At 39.0% G+C, this 23,098-nt stretch overlaps 4 protein-coding genes and 2 non-coding genes across 6 annotated transcripts; 3 read left to right on the top strand and 3 right to left on the bottom strand.

Annotated features, from left to right (window-relative positions):
• Positions 1 to 630: 630 nt before the first annotated feature.
• Positions 631 to 3,007, bottom strand: LOC101314571 (BTB/POZ domain-containing protein At1g63850-like). Its single transcript, XM_004300760.1, has 2 exons — positions 2,096 to 3,007; positions 631 to 1,978 (listed from the first exon to the last, which is right to left on the bottom strand). The coding sequence occupies exons 1-2, from the start codon at positions 3,005 to 3,007 to the stop codon at positions 1,040 to 1,042; spliced, it is 1,851 nt and encodes a 616-aa protein (XP_004300808.1). The 3' UTR covers positions 631 to 1,039.
• A 2,059-nt stretch (positions 3,008 to 5,066) lies between these two features.
• On the top strand, positions 5,067 to 7,030 carry LOC101314283. Its single transcript, XM_004300759.1, has 4 exons — positions 5,067 to 5,131; positions 5,555 to 6,604; positions 6,741 to 6,829; positions 6,942 to 7,030. The coding sequence occupies exons 1-4, from the start codon at positions 5,067 to 5,069 to the stop codon at positions 7,028 to 7,030; spliced, it is 1,293 nt and encodes a 430-aa protein (XP_004300807.1).
• A 2,070-nt stretch (positions 7,031 to 9,100) lies between these two features.
• On the top strand, positions 9,101 to 11,046 carry LOC101313308. Its single transcript, XM_004298776.1, has 5 exons — positions 9,101 to 9,121; positions 9,495 to 9,631; positions 9,764 to 10,070; positions 10,145 to 10,429; positions 10,991 to 11,046. Exons 2-4 carry the CDS (start codon positions 9,503 to 9,505, stop codon positions 10,201 to 10,203), a joined length of 495 nt encoding a protein of 164 aa, XP_004298824.1. The 5' UTR covers positions 9,101 to 9,121; positions 9,495 to 9,502; the 3' UTR covers positions 10,204 to 10,429; positions 10,991 to 11,046.
• Positions 11,047 to 11,527: 481 nt separating this feature from the next.
• Positions 11,528 to 13,163, bottom strand: LOC101313891. Its single transcript, XR_184605.1, has 2 exons — positions 12,741 to 13,163; positions 11,528 to 12,623 (listed from the first exon to the last, which is right to left on the bottom strand). It is a non-coding gene; the product is annotated as an uncharacterized LOC101313891 (transcript).
• Positions 13,164 to 15,029: 1,866 nt separating this feature from the next.
• On the top strand, positions 15,030 to 19,336 carry LOC101313991. The gene is made up of 4 exons (XM_004300758.1): positions 15,030 to 16,069; positions 16,187 to 16,283; positions 16,397 to 16,467; positions 18,910 to 19,336. The coding sequence occupies exons 1-4, from the start codon at positions 15,030 to 15,032 to the stop codon at positions 19,334 to 19,336; spliced, it is 1,635 nt and encodes a 544-aa protein (XP_004300806.1).
• Positions 19,337 to 19,570: 234 nt separating this feature from the next.
• Positions 19,571 to 21,152, bottom strand: LOC101313604. The gene is made up of 2 exons (XR_184604.1): positions 20,897 to 21,152; positions 19,571 to 20,513 (listed from the first exon to the last, which is right to left on the bottom strand). It is a non-coding gene; the product is annotated as an uncharacterized LOC101313604 (transcript).
• Between the last annotated feature and the right edge of the window lie 1,946 nt (positions 21,153 to 23,098).

Here is a 23,098-nt window from a genome sequence, read left to right as displayed (position 1 = left end):
TCACATTCAAGAAGCAAGAAAAGGAACTACAGTTCCATGAGGAAAACTTATTTATCAATATGCACTTCTTATTGTTGCACAAGGAAAAAAAGTGTAATAACACAAAAACAAGAAGTACTTGGGTGAAACTAAGCTCCATTGCAAGTGGCAAACCCTGGTTTTGTTAATGTGACAAAATTAAATGATACATATTGGACAAGCTTTCCTCTAGAAATGCAAAATACTGAAACCAAACATAAGAAAAGCTCAAGAGATGAAGAATAGGGCATCCCAAATATAGGGATGCTCAAATCAAACTATATCCCAGAGATCCTTCACTTCCCAATACCATTTCATAATCCTCTTGATTATTCTATCCACACCAACAAAAAGGACAACACAACATCTCCACAAGGGCAATGCTTTATTCTTCTGAACAAGAGTACAAATGTACAACTCAAGAGACTGGTCCAATGCTAACCAAATCAAACCACCATTGTTTGCACTTTTGAACTACATAATAGTGCTAACATGGCCAGAATCAGTTACGCAAACCAGGATAGGACCAAACTACATGCCAAAATTATCAAAACAACAGTATAAAACTAGCCACTCCCCAAGTAGAACCACCAGTCCAAAAATCTCATCTCATTATCGATAACCACCATAACAAGTATCAATCGACCCATATTGCTAAACTGTTGTACTTCCGTTTAACATGAATATTACTAAACTTTTGTACTTCCATTTAACATGAACTTAGAAGATTCAGACTTCAATCAACCGTACTAAACGTGCAATTCTCTGAATTTTATCTCAGAACAGAATAAAAAGTTGAACAAAATACATCCTATGCCTCTATAGCCTTTTCCAACCTAAACCTGGGTGCATCCAATAAAACTAAAACTTCATCAGGGGAATCCCACCTTGGTTTAGATAGTAAGAAGACCACAAAATTACCGACTAAGATCAAATGAGACTACGGTGATGGAGGTAAAGAGATAGAAAGACCGACCCATTAGAGCATCATTTCCCACACTCAGGACTCTACTAACTTCTATTACTTCTCAATGGTTGCAGCTGTAATTCGTAATGGCCGTGGTCTTTCCTGCTCCCCATTCCGCCTCCAAAAGGACCTCCTCCACCAAACTTCAAATCCTCTTTGTATATTTGGGCAATCTTCACCAGAGTTCAAGAACCGATTAAACCAAGCGAGCAAAATTTCTTGTTGCCATGCTAAAGGCAGTGTAAGAATTGTGTTGCTTAGACCATCCTCAATTAAGTGCCTATCAAGGCCTTTTGATGCCCTCCTCATCCATCCAAAATCATCATAAAATGGCACCAACCATGTACGCAAAAGCAAAAACCTAACATCCTTGGAAGCCAACAGCTGCCCCTTTCCAATCCCAACAAAGAGTCGAGCTGTAACTCTGCTAACCTCATATCTATGAACTGCAGCCACTTTAGAATGTGATTCAGACAACTCAGTTTGAGACGCCCATGTTTTCAAGAAATCCTCAGCCATTTGTCTATCAATCAAAATATCCAAAATCCAATGCAAATTATCCGCTTGCCTTGCAATCTGTCCCACATCTTTCAAGTCCGACTCTGCTGCCCGAGCAAAATGGTGGCAAAGCAATTGCAAACACCCATCACAAGCAGAATACAACGACTCTTTCCTTAGCTCATTATGAGACGAATTCTCACGAAGCATCTTAGTCACCAACCCTTTCATCTCCCGCCTCGCCTTCTCATCTTTTCCTTCAAGAACCACATGCAGAAGCTTCACCAAAACTTCCTCATTGTCATTACCCTCCTCAGTCCCATTAGCCACTTCCAACGACACCCTCTTCAACACTTCCCCAGCTCCAACTCCTTCAAGCCGCAGCTCCGACAACAGCGATGCCACCTTCTCCTCTTCATCCTCTGCCCACGGCGCCGCCTCCAAGTACTCCAAGCACGACAAAACACCAGCATCAAACCCAATTGCCGCTGAAACCTACACCACAACATAATGTACATTCCAAACACATAACCAACTTACCCAAAACAGCTACATTATCAAAATCATTACTTCCTTTCTAAGCAAACCAAACATAACTAAACAAGTTGTTACCTTTAGAATCCCAAGCACTCTAGTAACATCCTCCTTCATCAGTCTCTTCCTCAGATCCTTACAATACATCAACCTCAAAGCCTCAATGTAAACCTCCACGTCATCACAGTCCGCAATCTCCACATTATACGGCGGAGAACTCGCCGCCGTTCTCTGCTGCTTAACCCACCTCTCCGAGAGTTTCACGGCGAAGAACCTGCTGTGCGCGATGAGAATCGGACGGTGCAGACTCATCGAGACACTGAACCCGTCTTTGGCGCCCAACGTCAGCTTGATGTCACTGTTGGTCGGGTCGTTAAACTGGCTCCCGGGGCTCCGAGAACCCAAGAGGTCCGAGACCCGCTGCATCATAAGGGCCTGCTTGTCCTGGACCAGACCGGTCCTCGGCGGCGCGACGACGCCGTTTTGGTGGATCTGGGCGGGTTTCGGGTTGGCCATTTCGGGCTCGCTGGACATCATTTCGAAGAGGGTCGGGCTGGAGCGCGGCGGCGGCGACATTGGGTTGAGCAGCCCCGCCGTGAGCATGCTGTTGAAGCGAGTGAAGCTCGAGTTAAACGAATCGTTTTGGCCGTTGGTCAGTGCCGGAGTGAAGTCCATCACTGGGGATAAGCTCCCCGGAGAATATCGGATCCTGAACGACGACGAAGACAGCGAAGAAGAGTCCGGAGATGGGTAGTTCTGAACCGGGTCGGGCTCGTGGGTCGGGTCGCCGCGGCGGGAATGGGATTGGGTCGGGACGGGTTTGGCAGGGCAGCACCAGGAGTTCTGGGTGGGGGAGACGATCGTCGGCGGGTCGAGTTTCCGGGTCGGGTTGCGGCGTCTGGACTTTGCGGGTTGCTGTTGTTGTGGATGCGTGTGAGGTTTGAGAGGAGCTACACTAGTAGAAGTAGAAGTAGATGAGGCTGTTGCCATGAAATTAAGTATAAATATGAAATGGGAATGGAGTTTATATTGTCATGTGGTTCAGAGACAAATAGTGGTTTCTGAACTAAAATAATATGGCGGGGTAATCGAGGAAGGATGATTAGTGGAGACTAATCCTGCAGTGTTGGTTGGTTTTGTATTAGAGAGAAGAGAAAGAGTGAGTGTCTTTGAGAGTTTGAGATCATCCAACTCATCCAAGTCTGGTTCTTTAATCTGTTTTCTTGATGACTCCGTTGTGGGGAAAAGGTTGGAGCTTTGGGAGTGTCAGAATAAAAACGAGGTGAGAGAGACTGAGACAGCATAGGAGGAGGAGTCCCCACAAGAATGGGTTTTGGAGGTTTCTTTGTTTCTTTACGTGAGATGCTGTTGATGAAGAAGAAGGAGAATCGGCATTGCTTGGATTGGTAGGAATTGTGGTGTGACAGTTGTGTGTTTTGGGTTTGTGATTTGGTTTTGGTATCTGGCCTCATAGATCAGGGGCACTACATGATTGGAATGCTAATGGCTGAGGTGTTAAAAGAGTCTCAACGCACACGTAGTGACGGATCTAATATCCGATCATGAGGTAGGCTTCCTATTCAAGGGTTTGGCAAAAAAAAAAAATTCAAAATTTAGGTAGACGTCAATGAGTTCAATAATTCATACTTACAATTTCATATCTAATAAAAAAAAGAAAAAGATTAAAATAGTTGTACGTGAATAATTTTTGAGATTTAAGAGGTAAAATACTAAAAAACTAGAAGAAAAAGTGGGAGAGAAAGTGAGGAACCGTAGAATAGAGGCCTACACATATATGCACAACATGTTGGGGAGTTCTTAGAGGCGGTTGGGCTTGGCTGAGCACAAAAATACATATACCAGAAAAAAAGAATACCATAATATAGCTAGTTTTTTTTTTTTCTCCCAATAAAGCTCGGTTGGGCTTGAGCCCTACTCACCCTTGTTGTAGATCTGCGTCTGTGCACACGTATATGTCATATGAACGCAATAATTTTTTTATTGATCATGATTATGGGTTAAACACTTCAGTACCCTTTTAATTTAATGGGAAAATGTATATAGAACTACAGAAGTATCAAAAAAACTACAGAAGTAAAAATATTCACTAATTGCTAGCTCTATCTATGCACTGCAACATCCTTTTGTAATGCATTGCCAAAAAGAAAAACATCCTTTGTAATGCTGGTCACATCAATACAATAGCTCATCAAGTGATAAGCCTACACCTGAACCAACTTTGTATTGTGGTAGACATCTCTATTCAATGTAATCAACTCATCGAACTTTCAGTCCCAAGAAAAAAAAAAAAAAACTCATCAGACACATAATGAAGATGAGCTTAGTCTGTTTCTAAGCTACTTGATTGCCATGAAAGTTTGGCTTTTACTATATTGCTTGGGACTAAAGTTGTGTGCATCACGTAGGAGAAAAGGTATTAGCTAGTGGGTGCTCGAATCACAAGGCAAATCGATCTCCTCATTTTTTTTTTTTTCTAGTTTATAATGAAGGACAAAAAGGTTGGTCGAGTATTATTACGCAGATAAACTATACTAATTGTGTTCATCTATGCTTTATCGCTTTATTTGATGCCTTTGTCATTCTGTGCTTCATGTGATGTGCTCCTACTCTCAGCCAAATTCATATAAAAATATCTTCCGAGGAGCTGTCACTGGGCAAATCAGCCAAAATTCTATGCCATGCTTTTGATTTGCTAACCGGACTTTGCTGAAAGAGATTTGGCTTTTTAAGAATTTATAAACAACTGAGGGGTAAAATCATACATTTGGGCCTTAACTTCCTCTTACCTGATCCGGTATGCTTTGGGCCCTCTGCAGAAGCCGAACCCGAAAAAAGATGTGTACACGTGTACGTCCCGGATGTATCCCTAGCGTCCGTTGCCCTAAACACCATGGTATGTATTTACTCTTCCCTTCCTCAATGGTCCTCAGGTCGGTGTTGGTTTCCTATATAAGAGAGTATGTTTTGATAAGTTTAAATTACTTTTTGTAATTGCTGATTAATTACTGTTTAAACTTGTCGGTAAACCATGACTTACCCCTCCTGGGAGCTCAGGAAACCCGATCATGGCTCAAACTCAGCTCGCAATTTGAGGTATTTTATTTGATTTTTCTTTCTTGGCATAGGATTTTGATGTTGATCTATGACTAAAACAGAACCCAGAAAAAGAAACATCAAAATAAGTAGAGGTTGAGTTTCTGGGCGTATGTATATATATCAGTCTATGAGCAATTGAGCATTGATGTGAGCATCTTTTCTTGTTTAAATCATACTTATTTGATGTCATACACAAAAGTTAATGAGTTGTTTCTTTGTTTTAGAGACCTCAGTAATAACATAAAGAACTTTATTTTTTACAATAGAGAACTTTAATTCAAAACAAAAGTTCTTTATGTTATTACTGAGGTCTCTAAAACAAAGAAACAAGTAGCAAAATATTTGGTGGATTTGAGTGACTAGTGAAGTAGGAGATTGCTTGGTTTTGATTGGATTCTTTTTTGTTTTTGTGTTTGGTAGCAATCAAGCCTTGAAGGAGGGGCAATGCAGGAGTGTTTATTTTCTGTCGAGTTTAGGAGGGAATAGACATAGGCATGCCATATTTGGAGTAAAAATCAAAGGAGGAAAAATTTTGGGAAAAGGTCGAGAATTTCTTGAGCCTGTTTCCAAGCTTTTCGATAGAAGTAACCGTGATGTCCCAGCAGGATATAATGTGGTGGCTACCAGGTTGAATAGCCCTACCGAATTGTATTTGTTGTTCCAAAATGATGAAAAACAGAAGCCCTTCGGCAAGCACCACTATCACTCGGCATGCACTTTTGACATAATGACTAAGGAATTGAAGTCGTTCGAGCCCCCTAAGCAGCATAAAACAGATGCACTTTTAATTTCAGCCTATGACAAGCTTTATCATCTCGCAGTATCGGCCGTTGAGGTTTATGATCCACAGGCCTGCTCCTGGAAGAGTTGCTCTTCATTTCCTCACTATCAGGAGGAGGATTGGTCTAGCTCTAGGATGACGGGTTATGCTATTTGTTACGGCTGTATTTTGGTTTCTGTAGAGCCTCCTGAGACATGTGAGCGTCGTGAATCTCCTCTGTGGGTATATGACGTGACTTTGGATGAATGGAGTGAGGTTAAAGTCCCTACCGACGATGATTCTGACTTTCATTACCCTTTTACAGATAAAGCTGTAGTAATAGACGATACTATTTATGCCAGATCTTTTGAGGAAACAGTTGTAGCATTCTCTCTTATGAGGAAACAAATGGTAGATGGTAGTATGGAGTACTCTGTGGACAAACCACGAAAGCTGCATGGCTTGCGTACTTGTTTTCACTTGGATCCTGATTGTTATAGTGTAAGTGATTGTTTGGTTCATTTGGGGGGCTTTAACTTCTGCCTTGTGCAATCTATCCAGAAATATTTCGACAGGCAACGTGTGTTCATCACCACATTTGATATTATTTACAAAGAAGGAAAGAGGCGTATCCGTACTCTAGATACTACCATGCGTGAAGTAGATATTAGCTGTCTTGGTCAATTTTATATTGAATCAGGCTTCACGCTGTAAGTTGTTATTTCCTTCATGATTCTTTTCATATGTTAATTCTCATCTAGATACATGTATAAATTGAACAAGGAGACGTGTGCTTCATCATTTTGTATGCAGCTTTATATAATCTGTGATTGTTGCTTGTTTCAGAGAATGTGAAGAAGGAAACGAGATTGTTAGCACCAGCAGTATGATGCAGCCAACTGATGATCCTCGATTGTGCAAGCTTCAACAGGTCTGTAACACACAATATGAACTCACTTTCTTGTTAAATCTCATAATTAAATCAAAAGAATAATCTTTTTGTGATCTAAGTTATCTAGTTTCTTATTATCATATGTAATCTCACAGGCAGTAAAAGACAAGATAAGGAAGCAGAAAAGAAGACGGAGACAGATGAAATCGAAGTTGAGTTCGCGGAAAATAACCTTGTTGGGTAATCTGTTCAAACCTTGTCGAGAACCCAAGTTCGGTGTTTACTGAAACCATATAAAGGTCGTCTCCTGAGTTGGAGTACTAACGTTATGTATTTCTTTATTTTGGACGAGGTATGACTGGCTGCCTTTTAGTCTTGGATGTATAATTTTGAGTTTATACTTTTTATGTGTTTTGGAGTTTGGCACACTGCTATGTAATTATGGGGAGTATGCATGCTGCTGTTTTAGAGATCGTTAGAAAACTGAAGCTGATTTTCTTTTATTTTCCCTTTGAAACAGTCTCAAACAGACTTTTTGTCTATCCCATCTAGTTTCTGTAGAGACATAATACATGCATCAGTCAAAATCGCATGCACATGACATTCATCATACAATGTCTATACTCCAATTCTATATGCATATATAGAACTGAGAGGATCGCCACATTTCCTCAGCGGTTCAGATAACCCTACCCAAGGGCACTATATAGAGGATCTAGGGACCTCTTCCGACCTCATATAAGGACACTCGTATATCTTAAATCAAGGGAAAATGGAACTCCAATGAAGATCATGGTAACGATCCTCATCAGATAAGGTGTGCATCTGTAAACGGAATGCATATATGTGATTTTTCAGTAATACATGGGACTAGAGGCGTCCAACAATCTTTTTTTAATTTTTTCTTTTTGTATCCAAAAAGCAATCTTTTTTTTTTCTGTTCTTTCTTCGAAAACGGGCTGGAGAGGTACTCCTCCCTACTTCATTACTATTAATAGTTGACAAGATACAATCATCTTCTATTACCACATCCTGAATAATATCACGGTACCTCATCCAACAAAGAAGCTTTAGCTAGGTGTGCAAAAAAGGCTCAATAATTATTATCATCCAACAAAGAAGTTTTAGCTAGGTGTGCAAAAAAGTCCCAATAATCATTAATTGATTAGAGATATGGAAAATTTAAACGAAAGCACCCAACTGAATCAAAAATGATGTCAATTGCAACGGGAATTAGTTTTCTGACCTTTAGCAGTGCCGAATGAAATTCATAATGAGAAATATCGACAAAGCCATCCCACAGCTCTCATATCAAAACAATCTTACGCCATATACCAGTGTTGGCACAGACCAATGTTGTGTCACACATTCTAGGCACGTAAAAGACTTGTTAAGCCCACAACTGGGATGCGTCTCCAAATATCCTAAATTTACCTATGGCACTTAAACCTGCAATAAAAAAAAAAACCATATCTAATAGTATCAATATAAAAAGCTAATGAGTAGAACCATGATACAGCACAAATTGTTTAAACCCTACACTAGAACTTTAAAACATTAAACATGAGAGAAGATATTCTTTAATATGTAGTTGAGACTGGTGTTGTTGCAGAAAAGTGAAATAAAGTTCAATGGAGTTAGATCACGAAAGAATAAACCAAGTTTTGTTCACATTAGTGAATCAGTAAGTCACTGATTTTACATATGTAAGAGGAAACCACAAGTAGCACAAATTTAGAAGAAGTGTATTTGAAAGTAAAATTTTAATATGAGTTTTGGACGAATGCATAAAAAGTTCATAGGGTATGGTTTGCTAAGATCGAATTGAAAAAGAATGGGTAAATGACGTACACACCACCAATCCTAGTTCATATGCCACATCATTACATATTTCAAGATACAAAACAGAGGTACACAAAAACAATGGAATTGGTAAACACCACTTTAGAAAATGGAAGCACCACTTAATCCGCCACAAAAGTACAGATTTGGGTGGTCACTGATTCCAAGTTGGAGGGGAAAGCTCAAATACCAAGTCTCTGTTCTAAATACATATACACATACGTACACATACATATACATATTGCACAGTACAAGTAACCCTGTAACAGGAAGGAAATAATAGCATAATTATAAAGGAGTCCAAGTTTGAGTAGTGAAGGACAGCCAAGTCAAGTTTTAGCCACATAAAAAAAAAGATGAGGTTGAAAAGAACGGAAGTGCCTGCCTCTTCTCCCTGAGAGATCTCAGACCTATATCTTCAGAGAATTTGTGCCCAGCAAGCTCATCTCCGATCTCTCAGCCAAGAAACTCTCTCTCTCTCTCTCTCTCTCAGGTATTCTTTTACTTGTGGAATTATAATCGGTTGTTTAACTGAAAATCCACAATTTCCAGATTAAGATTTTCAATCCTATTTATCAAATATATACCTTAAATCGGTTGTATCTTCAGGTGTTGTGTAATTGAAAGAATAAATAACTTCTAGATTTAGGAAATTAGGTTTTTCAGTCATGCACCTTGTGTTTGAATGTTCCACATTTCACTCTTAATTCTACTCATTTCTACAGTTTAGATCTGAATTCTTCAACGATTAGTTTCACACTACTCAGTCTTATACTTCAAAGTTTTGCCAAAACAATCAAGTAATCTTAAATACTGAATTCTCAACCCCATCTCAAACAATTACATCGTGCCACATCATTTTACAGTTGATGAGATGGTTAAGGGTTTGTTTAAGAATTACTTGGTTCAAAGGCTGTCTGCGGAGCCCAAGAGACGGGAATACAACCTCAAGTCTCTAAAGGCTGTCAACAGGAATCAGAAAAGAAGGAAGATGAATAATGAGGTATGTTTTCCTTTTTCTTAGTTTAGGATTAATGAGGAAATTTAGAAAGGTATAACACATTCAGACTTGCCTGATAATGTGGAATAATATATGCTCCTATGCCATTTAAGATTTTTTATTTATTTTCTGTAGAACAAAGTATCTGGAGTAGATGTCATTGGTTATCAGATTACAAATTATCAACAAAAGCGTGCAATCATAAGACTTAGGGGAGGGGTAGAACTACAGGCAAGCTTTGTTGAATTTCCTAAAGCTGAGAAGAGAAGAGCAATTAGTTGTTTCAAAGCAACTCGGCAAGTAAGCCATCAATCTATTTTGGCACCTATTTTCCTCTGCTATAATAAAAAAAAAAAGAAAGGATGTTACTATTCTACGAGGATGCTACTTTGTTGGCTGATTGGGAAGGAGGAGATGCGAGCTGGTGGCAGCAAAATACACTGTAAGTCTATTCAAGTATCTCAAAACTCCTAAGCATGCGTCTTAAATAACTTGAAAAGGAAACCCGTTTTGCAGTGAACAGATACGGGTCACAAAATATTTGCACGACAAAGGGTTTATTCATACAGGCCTGAATGACCCAAGGAACTTCGCTATTCAAGATAACAAGTTGAAGATGTTAAACGTCACATCAAGTCTACATGAGTACCTACAGACACATCCGAATAGCAATGGAGAGACGGTCAAGAGAGACAACTTCAAAAGTCTCAGGCACTTGATGAGGCTGAGAAATCAGGAGAAAAAGGCTCTAACTGGGATTGATGAAGCATTTTTCAACTTATTTGACCGTGATGATTTACAGTAAGTTTCTTAATTCTTCACTCCTAGCAAGTGTTCTAAACTTTTGGATTAGTGAAATTAAACAAATCTACTTAAAATTCTATTTCATAAACTTATCATGTCACTATGCAATAGGACTCTCAATGTTATAAGCCCTATGGTTTTGTAGAACTGCATTAAGATTGGCACCCTTACTGCATATTTGGTAGACTTGAATGTGTTATAGAAGTTGACTCTAAGTTTGTTAATGTGGTACAGACTTTCTTATCTAAATAAGCATTCTTCTTTTCTCTTTATTTTTACCTAATTGTAGCCGACTTTGATCATCTTTCTAAATAGCAACTCTGTTTTAGAAACTAATCATACCTCCCTGCAAATATGATTCTATGTTTTAAAGGCCCTATGATTCTGCGATTTGGATTGAGATATGGCACCCACATTACATTTTTGGTAATTGGTACACTACTGTGTCATAGATGTTTAAGAGTGCTAAGTTGTAAGTTTGTGGATAAAGACTTTGTTATTCTTTTCTTTTCCTCTTTATTGGTATCTAATTTTTATTTCCCAAATTATTCTTTTCAGCTACACAGACTGGGTTCATAAGCTAATCACTCATCCATATGGTATGAATTCTAGAAAGTACATGTTGTGCTTCCAACGGATTCACCTGGCGGATGAAAGACGCTACCTAAAAGAGAACTTAGCAACGGTAACTGAAGGTCAGAGTTTGACCAGTACCGAAACTGGATACAGACTATTCAGAGTACGAATGTACGTCATCTGAAGGAAGCTCTACCAGAAGAGGAAGCTCTACCACAAGATTTGGGAGAGAGGAAAAAAGAACAATACACAGATGGAGAAATAAAGTCGCTTGTTAGATTCCTTCGGAATATTGCCCAGCACAAGCATGGAGAAGAAGCTGACCAGCTAACCTTTGGACAAATAGCCCAGTATTATGATGAAATCACTGCAGAAGTTGAAGAAATATTCCCAGGACTGTTAACCTTGCTTCTCGAGCAAGTCAAGGTAGACTCAAAATATTACTGGTTTTTCTCGTTTTAATCGGTTTATGACTTATGTCTATTGGATTCTGTGTTAAATCGTTTTGTATCTTAAACTTGGTCTGATTTGTATCGTTTTAGCAATATTTTAATATTTTTCAGGGGATTATGATGGTGTATCTTTAAGACAAAATTTTGCTAAAACACTATCTATCCTATCCAAAAAAAAAAACTATCTAAACTTTCAACAACAAGAGAAAAAGAAAAGATCAATCAAACGCTACCTTGTTTGGGGCGGCCATCCCTACATAGAGGTCTTGCCAACCACTAGGTGCCAGTTCTCTTAGGTCACTGAACCTCGGAGCAATCTAGTGAAAGCATACAGCAGAGGTTCTTCCCTTCTTGACACCAACATGCGTTCGGTACACAATATTCCAAGCAAAACCTCTTACATTTTTTGAGGCCGGTGCTTGTATTAAACCTTGAAGAAGATGGATTTGTCTGGCAACTTTAGGTACCTAGTGTGACTGAAAAAGCAGCTGCTAGGCAAATGAGTCTTTTGAAGAATACCCTGAAATCCAATCACCTTGAAGCATGTCATGGCAGAGAGGCATCGATAGATTATTGTGAACTGCTGGAGAAAATGTATATATTGAGAAGGAATAACCTCTATATTAGTGATAACTGACCTCATCCTTGTTCCATAGTATTCCATGACCCCAAGCTAGTTCTGACCAACCTGTACCTTAGCTGCCTTTCTTAATAACAACAGAAGTTTGGGAAACCATGAGGATTCATCTGGACAGAAGATCATCCCAGTTGCAAATTTCCAAACCGAAGTTTATTTCGGCTAGGAACATAGGTGAGGCGGGGTAGGCATGGCATATTCAAAAGCTACACAGGATAGTCGATCAGTCATCACGTTTTTCAAGTGGCGGTGCTTCTCTGTTCAACACTCGTGGTAACCCCAAGTATGGGCCTCCAACCCCTTGATCAGTTTCTTTAGAAGTTCCTCCAGAATCATGAAATAAATCATTGGTGTTTCGCTACTAGCTAGCTTTCAGTAATGGAAGCTTTCACCTCCCCTCAAACTAGAACATTCCCGTGCCACAGTCTCTCTTAACATCACTACTAGTTCGAGTGATGGAGAGAATTTCGTGGTGAGGTGGTTCCTAACCAGCTACCCACCAAGGAAGCGACAACGCAAAACGAGTCTGCAGCACAAGAAAACATGATATTCAACAAACACAAGAAAACCATCCAGTAGCTACTCTAGAACACCAGAGACAAACAAATCATAGTCTTTTGGACATTTGAGGTGGGTTGATGACCTGAAAAACAAAGAGAAACTTGAGATTCCGAACGGTCAGGGCATTCATGTCTGAATTCAAATCATCAAAGGGATCGGCGGATCTAACATCTCAACTCAGCCACAGTTTCCCTCCCTCTCAAACACAATCAAAGAAAAGCCCCACCTCCCACCCAAGGAAACAGCAAATACAATCTCATTCTCACTCACAGCACAGAACAAACATATATGAATATGAATGAGCAATTCATCGAAAACATACATATTTTTCTAGGAAAATCAATCAACCTAAATAAATAAGAGGCACAGGGATTGTTCTTAAGCCTCTGCATGAGCGCCGGCCAGTCCTCGTGGAGGAGATCCAGCTTTGCTTTCTCTTCTTCTTCTAGCATCATGCAGTCAGCTGACTCGAGAGTAATAACCTAGATAGCTAGGTCGGGGTCATCGTGATAAGCAGATCCGCGTATTAAAAACGTCAGACTGACTAGGTTTCCTTCAGCTTTTCAGGTTTCCGGAGGCTGTTTCAGTCAGAGGTCAAGTTTGTTCAGTTTGGAAGGTTTTCGTACTTTGCAGTGGCGATAACATAGAGGAGGCTACCAAAAATAGCTAAACCAATTTGTTTATAGGTTTTAATAACATTTTACTCTCTACTTTTGTTACACACCACATAAAGAGAATTGACCCCAGTTTCTTCTTGACCTCCCTCCCATTCTACACAAATATTACTGTTTCTCTTCTATTTTTACCCTCTCCCAACAATAGAGGCTACCTAAAAATTTAAAGGTTTTAATATGTTTATTTACCCTCCACTTCTGTTACACTTACACAGTTACATCAAAAAGAGAATTGCAGCATTATCAACTTGACCTCACCTTTGAATCAACCCTGCACAAGTTTACTGTTTATCTTCTTTCTCACTCTCCAACCCGTGTTTCTTAACCTCATAACTTGAGGGATAAATAGCTCTTCTATTAAGGGATCTTTTATTATGACTTATATGAGGGATTGAGCATTAGCCCAACTTTTTGATCACATATCAACATCTCCACCATTCAACATCTAGGTATATATGAGTAGATCATTTCTGGAAATTTTCAGCCTAATTGGTGATCTTTAAGGCTTCGAACTAGCTTAAATCAATAGACGGTTCAAATCTGCCAATCCTGAACCGTTCATGAAAATTGCAGTTTTGAGCACCTTAATGATCATCAATTTGGATGAAATTTTCCAGAAGTGATCTACATATTAGGACCTAAAAACTGAATAGTTAAGATTGAAAAATGTGATCGAAAAGTTAGTCTAATGCTCAATCCCTCATATAAGTCATAATAAGGGATCCCTTAGTGGAAGGGCCCTGGATATATATATTATTTTTTTTTTTTTTGAGAATTAGGGTTTGGCATGTTGGCAATCAACTCAAAACACAGACATTTGATCATGAATCGAAACAAGATAACATACATTTGATCAAGATATATAGGTACATATGTTCCAACAAATTACACACCTAAATCAATAATGAAATGGTCAGAGTCAATGTAAATAATTAACAAACAAAAGTTATTGTGTGGCGCTAGAAGCATGTGTTTTTATAATTTGTTAGCGTAAATAACATTATTGGCATATTGAAATTAGTGTCATGTTTCATTTGTGACGCACAATCATTTACTCTATATGCGATTATAAAAAACTAGTGATCTCAATTCTTGATATTTGTAGTCAGATTTTTTTTTATATAACAACAAAACAACTTGATAGATATCATTCAACCGCCCATTGGTGTTCCGAAGCCCTTACAAACTTTTTTTCTGTTTGGGTGATTCGAGCTAAACATATGCGGTGAATACTAACAAGAATATATGATACAATTTTTAGTTTGAGTTAAGACGTTAAGTAAAGTATGGATTTTAACATTATCACATTGAAGACAAAATCTTTGTTACTCTCTGTATGACAGCAAATTGGGACGAATGTTTTTTCAGTTACGTCATGTGGATCAAATGTGTGGCACGACCCATTTTTGTCTTGGGCTTGGGCTTGGGCTTGTGTATCAGAAGCCCAACCCCAGAAAACCCTAAACACCTATCCTTGAATTCCAGCTGAGGGCTTTCTCCGTGAACCAGCAGGTATGCCATATCATTGCGAGCTTATTTTATTGCTGTAATTTTCTCGGGTAATTTGATCTGTTAGCTGGAATTGCCTTTCATGTTTTGCTTTTCTCGGATAGTAGCTAGAGCGTTTGAGCTTGGATGGTTCCGTTCTGATTGTGTGTGTTTCTTTTTGTTTGTGTGTCTGGACTAGTTGTAACCCGATGGAGAAGTTGGAGTCTAAAACTGTTTATTTTCTGGTGCAATTTGTTGGAGATGGGCCGGGACATGGCATGTATGAAGTGAAGATAGAAGGAGGACAAATCCTGGGAAAAATTGGAGGACCACTTGATCTTGTAGGAAAGTTTTTTGATAGGAGTGATCCTGAGGTTCCCAAGGATTATCTCTTGAGTGCTACCAGGTTCGGCAGCTGCTCTAAGTTGTATTTATTGCAACACGTAGGGGATGACGGTTGGTGGCTCAGGCAGAGCAGCACCCGCAGCCACGATGCATATAAAGGACGGGTATTTGACACAGTGAGCAAGAGTTTGATGCCGTTCAAGCTGCCTAAAGTTAAGAAAGAGGCACTTTTGATTTCAGCTTATGGCAAGCTTTATCACATTGCACATCCATCAACGCATATGCCAGAACCCTCTTTTGAGGTATATGATCCAGATACCGGCTCCTGGACCACGCTCTCTACATTCCCTGACAATCGTTTGTCTCACATTGATGGTTATGCTGTTTGTTACGACTGTATTTTGATGTCTATAGATGACCGAGGTAACTTCTGGGTATATCAGGTGACTTTGAATCAATGGAAACGAGTTAAAATCCCAACTGACAGAGACTCAAATGATTATTATCCTTTCCATGGTAGAGCTGTGGTTGTAGGCCGTACTATATACGCCTTATCTTTATACGGGGATGTTATGGCATATTCTCTGATGATGGAAGAGTTGGCTGATGGTAGTATCAACTACTCTCTGGACAAACCAGTCTGGTTGCATGGCTTGCGTAGTCTTTTTTTCAGGGATGCCAAATGTGAGCCAATAAGAACAGAGTGTTTGGTTCATTTGGGGGGCTTGAACTTTTGCCTTTTGCAAACTGTCGAACGAGATTTTAGTTTCCAACGAGTGTGGATCACTATTTTTGATGTTGTTTCCAGTGGAGGAATAAAGCGTATACGTACTCTAGGTAGTACTATGCGTAAAGTGGCTATTAAGGGTCTGGGTTGTTTCTTCATTGAATCTGGATTCTGTCTGTAAGTTGTTTGTCAATTTCCTAATGTTTCACTATTTATGGTCTCAGGGGTGCATCTTTAGCGAATGCAAAGGACCTTATATGATCTCTGATTTTATTTTATTGTTTCATGCTGCAGAGAGTGTGAAGATTTAGAACCCAAAGGGAGAGATACTATGACTACCGCTAGGAATATGCAGCCAACTGATGCTCCTCGATTGCACAAGCATGAAAAGGTAAAACACAAATCTGAATACGATCTCTTTGTAATTTTTAGATCCCATGAATTAGAAGATCAAATTATCTTTTTTAGTTATCTTGTTTCTTATAATAAAATGTGATCTCACAGGCTACACTCAAGATTTTAAGGAGGCAGATTCGCAGACAGAAAAGAAAGATGATGAATCAAAGGTCAAAGAGGTTGGCCGTGATGCAAAAGGTGTTCAGACTCCATCGATATGGTAAAGGAAGTAAAGTCTGAAGTTTTAGTTGGAGGCTCGATGTTCTGCTTTTGTTGATTTTAAACTCGGCATGTATTTTGGTGCTCAGACTCCATCGATATGGTAAAGGACGTGAAATCTAAAGTTTTAGTTGGAGGCTCGATGTTCTGCTGGCATGTATTTTGGTGCTTTGTCATAATGTTATGTAATTATGGTTATGCATACTGCTGCTCAAGAGATTGTTAGAAATTATATGCCAAGTATCTCTTGTGGACTATCTTGATTTTGCGGTTTCATTTTTTTGTTTCTCTTTTACTTGTTGCAGCTTGTAGGTTTCACTTGGATGAAAGCCACATCTGTTTTACATCTGTTGTGTCCGATTCTCTTATGTATTCACAACCTTTTCATTTCAAATGGTTTAGGAAAAAAAAATTGTCTACTTGGGTGATTTGGTAAATACTGGGAAGCCCCAGTTAAACTTACAACTACAGTAAAATCTCAGAATGGGTTAATTTGCAATATTAGACTTGTTAAGTGCGCAACCAATTCCGCTATGAGGGGAAGAAATGTTCAAGCGAGTTACAGAAACCAAAGTAAAATCCAATGCATAATTGTTAAACCCTACACCGGAAGACGTTGAACAAATTTGAGAACATGAAATAGCTGTGAATTCATAGGTAACGGTATGCTTAGTACAAAATAATGTATAACTTATGCTTGTTCATCCTAGGAAGAAAGGTCTGTTGGATACATAGTAGGCCTCATAAACCATGGGCCGGACAGAGTCCAACTTTGGCCCAACTGAAGGTGAAAGGGTCATTTTCCTCTCCTCCTTTTGTTGAGAGACGGAGACCTTATTGCACAACAGCGACCTCCCCGAGAACCCCTCTCTCCCTCTCTCTCAGCCAAGAACCTCCATCTATCTCTCTCTCAGGTACTCTCTCACTATGTTAAATTTACAATGAGATGCTATAATGCCACTCGCCAAGTCAGCCACCAGTGTATTTTGGCTCCTATCTTCCTCACCTACAATGAAGAAAAACAAAGAATTTTACTGTTCTATGAGAGGTATGACTACTTGTTTGATGCTTGGAATGGAGGACATGATATTTGGTGGCAGCAAGCTTTACAGTAAGTCAATTTTACGCTCTCAAAACCCATAATCATGTGCCGTATATGTATGTATGTATGTATGACAAGGAAACCTGTTTTGCAGTGAGCAGCTACAAGCCACAAAATATTTAATAGACAAAGGATTTATTCACACTGGTCTTGATAATCCAAGAAACTCATCAAAGACAACAAGTTAAAGATGCTCAACATTACCTCCACCATACAAGATCACCTTAATACTCATCCGGGAACCAATGCAGATGCAATTAAGAGAGACAGCTTTAGGAGCCTTAGAAACTTGATGTGGCCACGATATGTGGAGAGAAAGGATCTTACTGAAGATGATCAGAGGTTTTTCAACTTGTTCAACCTTGATAATATCAAGTACTTTTCTTGACTCTTCACTTCTAGTAATTGTTCTAAACTTATGGATTAGAGAATTTGAACTTGCCTACTTTGATCTGCTTTGTAATCCGGAATTTTGTTTGAATGCTTATCATATCACTATGCAAATAGGATTCTCAGTTTAAAAAGCCCTATGGATTTCTGGAATAAGGTTTGACACTAGGCTTATGGATTAGAGAATTTGAACTCACCTACTTTGATTTGCTTTGTTAGTCGGAATTTTGTTTTAAAGCTTATCATATCATTGTGCAAATAGGATTCTCAGTGTTAAAAGCTCTATGGATTTCTGCATTAAGATTTGACACTAAACTTATGGATTAGAGAATTTGAACTCGCCTACTTTGATCTGCTTTGTTATCCGGAATTTTGTTTTCAAAGCTTACCATATCACTGTGCAAATAGGATTCTCAGTGTTAAAAGCCATATGGATTTCTGCATTAAGTTTTGACACATTTGTTCCAGACTTTAATATATCCTGAAAGTTAAATATAAGTTTCCAGTGGTACAGACTACCACACTTTGTTATCTAAATGCGCATTCTTCTTTTCTCTTTACTTTTTACCACACTTTGAATTACTTTCTAATCAAAATTCTGTTCTAGAAACGAATCATATAGCCCTGCAATAGGATTCTCTGTTTTAAAGGCCCCTATGGTTTTGCCATTTGGCTTGATATGGCACTCTCATTACGTGTTTGGTAATTGGTACAGACTTTATTGTGTCATAAACGTTTAAGAGTACCAAGCTGTAAGTTTGTTGGTAAAGACTTTGTTATTCTTCTACTTTCATCCTTATTGATTTTGTTTCCCAAATTATTGCTATCAATTCAAATCACTGCAAATACAGACTTTGTTATCTAAAAGTATTTCCTTTTCTCTAATTTTCCCTCTCCTTGTTATTTTCAGTTTTGATATCTATGTCCAGAAGTTGATCACTCATCCATATGCCAAAGATTTTAAGCAATGCATGAATGAGTTCCAAGATATACATATGCTCGACGGACAGAAACGCTTGATGAGGCCACTAAGAGTGGTAACAAGACATGCAGATTTCGGTCCTTATCGTGGTTGGATGAGAACGATAAGAAACAGCAGGGCTACTCATTTAAAGAAGGCTTTGCCAAAAGGGGCGGGTGAAGGAGAACGGTCTACATTCAGAGAAGAGGACATTGACACATTGATCAAATTCTTGAGAAACATCAATGAGCATAGAGGGAAAACTAGGGACCAAGTTGACAAGTACTTCCAAGCTGTTTATAAGGAAGTTAAGAGACTATTTCCAGGATTGTTATCTGTGGTTCATGAGAAGATTAGGATACGGAGGGGTACCTAGCTTTTCTTGTTTAGTAAATTGCAGACAATTGTGACTTGTGCATGATTTTCTTTTGATTAAATTTACTGTATGAACTTGTTACTTGGCTTGTCTGAGTTTAATTGTAATGCATGGTTCAGTTTTTCTAAATTACTCACTTGGTTAATCTTCAATACTTGTAAATCATAAATTTAGCATTAATTTTCAAGGGATTATGATGTTGTTTCTTTAATAAAAATACTTCCACAATATTATCCACCCCTGGACAAGAAAGGATAGGTTAAAATCTACCTTGTTCTGCTGCTGCCATCCAAACGTAGAGGTCTTGACAACCACTAGGTGCCAGTTCTCTTAGGTCACTATGGTCACTGAACCTCGAATCAATTCAATCAAATCAAGCAGCGGCTACCGGCAATTTGCAGTCAGCAGACGAGCAGTGTTCCAAGGATAACACCTCACATTCCAGGAGATCGGTGCTTGTATACAGATGTTTGTCTCAGAACTTCAGTTACATAGTGTAACTGAAAAAGCAGATGCTAGACCAAGGAGTCCTTAAGAACATTCTGAAATCCAATCACCTTGACGCATGCTCATGGCGGAGAGGCATTGATCAATATTCCATGTGAACTGCTGGGAAACTACATTATACATATACTGAGAAAAAAATAATGTGTATGAGTGATAATAGACCTCGTCCTTATTCCGTAACCAGCTCCTACATCAGCTTCGGTAACAAAAGTTCGGGGAACTATGAGGACTCATCCGAACAGACAACCATAGCAGTTGCAAATTTCTGAAACAAGGTTCTTTTGGCTAGGAACATAGGTGCGGCAGGCGTAGGCATGGCATATTCAAGAGCTTTGACACAGGATTGTCGATCGATCATCAACATCATGATCAAGTGGTGGTGCTTCTCTGTTCAACAGTCCTAGTAACCCCAACATGGGTTTCCAACTCCTTGATCAGTTGCTTCAGAAGTGCCTCAAGAATCATCAAAATGAAACAGTGGTGTTTAACAGCGGTGAAGGGTGACTAGCTAGCTCACACTAACGGAAGCTTCCAACTCCTCGAACTAGAACATCACCGTGCCAGAGTCTCTTAACATCACCACAACTTCGAGAGATGGAGAGCATTGCATTCGTGGTTGAGGTGGTTCCAAACCGTCTACCCACCAAGGAAGCAACAATGCAAAACAAGCCTGCAACACAAGAAAACATGTTATTTAACAGACACAAGAAAACCATCCAGTAGCTACCCTAGAACAACAGAGACAAACAAATCATAAAGTCTTTGGCCTTTTGAGGTGGGTTGATGACCTGAAAAACAAAGAGAAAACTTAAGATTCCGATCGGTCCGCCGAGTTCATGCCTGAATCTAACACTCAACTCCGCCACAGTTTCCCACCCTCTCAAAACAATCAAAGAAAACCCCACCACCCACCCACCTAAGAAAACAAACACGAACTCATTCTCACAGGCGGGATCGCAGCACAGAACATACACATATGCATTCAAGTATGGCACTGATCTCGGAAAATTAATCAAACTAAATAAATATGAGGCGACAAGGAACTGTTCTTACGCCTCTGCATGAGCGCCGGTTAGTCCTTGTGGAGGAGATCCAGCTTTGCTTTCTCTTCTTCTTCTAGCATCATGCAGTCAGCTGACTCGAGAGTCATAACCTAGGTAGCTAGGTCAGTATCATCATGATAAGCAGATCCGCGCATTAAAAACGTCAGACTGACTAGATTTCCTTAAGCTTTTCAGGTTTCCGGCAGCTGTTTCAGTCAGAGGTCAAGTTTGTTCAGTTTGGAAGGTTTTCGTACTTTGCAGTTGCGATATCAGAGAAGGGAGGCTACCAAAAATAGCTAAACCAATTTGTTTATAGGTTTTAATAACATTTTACTCTCTACCTTTACACGCCACATAAGAAAGAATTGACCCCAGTTTCTACTTGACCTCCCTCCCGTTCTACACAAGTATTACTGTTTCTCTTCTATTTTTACCCTCTCCAAACAATCTTTACTTCAGCTTTGTAGGTTTCACTTGGAAGAAAGCCACATCTGCTTGTAAAATATAAACCAATTATACTCCTTTGGCGTCAAATCCCCTGAGTATGTCTACTAAGAATCAAGGATCAAATTCGCTCCTAATTTGTTGGGGAATAATTCCATCATCCAAAGTTAATGCCAGAAAAATATTAATCGATTATAAGTGAAAAGTAAACTAATCTAGAGCATTTATCTTTTGAGAAAATTTTAATTTGTCGATTAAGTGGAGACATTCATGGATTACAAAGGTCTGAAACCATATGGATGTTCTACCGTAATTTTTGGTAAAGTTAAGTAGGTTTGATAGGGCCTCTGTTAGGACTTATGCTATAAACATTTTTTATCTTGGGCTGGTGTGGTAATTTTTACCTAAATGGGCTGATTATTAGACTTGGGTCGGGTAGGTTTGGCTTTAAGGAGAACTATATAAGGCATTCAGCCTCCAATGTAAGATCTATCTATGAATGAAATTAATCTTCTTTAATTATTTCCTTTTAATTCCTGCAATTTACTTTCGTCTCCTTCCTTGATGGATTACGATCCCATCAGCCTCTTCGAATTTCATGGTGAAATCCGGACCGGTCTTGACAACATGGATTATGGGGTTTAGGGTTTAACCCCAAGTTACTTGTCATATAACCCTAAATCCTAATGTTGTATCTATTGCATCCAACAACAACTGACTTAAGATTACCATAATTTAAAGGGAAACGCAGTTACATCAACATCAATGGACGGTTGAACATATATATATAACATCAAGCGGACTTTTTTGTTCTTCAAAGAAAGATGATAGCTACATATCGAGGGATTAAATAACTTAGGTGTTGGGTCAGTTGCACCCACATAAATACTAACTACACAAATATTCTTCTATGTATCCATGTGGGATAAGAAAAGGACCTAACGTTATTTGTATTCGAGATTGTATACTCCAGTAGGATACCAACTACCCAACGATATACATCGTCTCATATGTCTAACCCCGACACGATCACAAGCTCGATATCATGTCTCATTCTATTAGCTCTCTAGACCAACCTGCTGCTGATTTAGCAGCGAAAGAACTAAGGCTGACGATTAGTCAAGTCGATGAAGATCATCAGTGCAGCCTATGTTACCAAGGAAACAAGGAGATGGCTTGTAAGAAGCATCAGTTTCGCGCGGCTTGTATCGAATCCTGGATACATTACTGCCTTGAGATTGCTATTTTACTTTGGCATATTCTTAAACGTCTTCTTTGCTCAGTTCTTGCTTGGGCAGATAGTTTATGCTACTTGTTATTAGGTCTCCAGAAGTGTTTGATCACAGGCCCATTCTTACTTGCTTCCCAAATGCTTTTGCTTGTGCTAATCGATCGAAGATGTCGACAATTTTGATATTTTTTAATTTTTTTTAACAAAGGAGCGAGTCACACTTGTCTGATCGAGGTTCTTATTTAATATATAGTAAGTTCATATATAGTTAAGGATGTGAATACCGAAAGAATGATTAGGGTTCTATATATTGACTCTCAATCGCAATATATAATTGATTGATTGCTATTGATCGAGCTAGTGCTTAGTTATGTGACTTATTATATATGTCCATGTTCTTCTATCTATTGGAGGTATGGTTGTGGTATGGCTGTGTTCAAAGAAGTATGGTTGTATCCAGAGGATACATGGGTGTTGTGGATACATGAGTGTTGTGATCTCCCGGATCCAAAGAATACATGGTTGATGTGGTCTCCT

This window comes from Fragaria vesca, linkage group LG5 (genome assembly GCF_000184155.1).
Source record: "Fragaria vesca subsp. vesca linkage group LG5, FraVesHawaii_1.0, whole genome shotgun sequence".
Taxonomy (NCBI): Eukaryota; Viridiplantae; Streptophyta; class Magnoliopsida; order Rosales; family Rosaceae; genus Fragaria; species Fragaria vesca.
The sequence above is the reverse complement of the archived record's forward strand: the minus strand, read 5'-3'. Positions and strand labels throughout refer to the sequence as shown.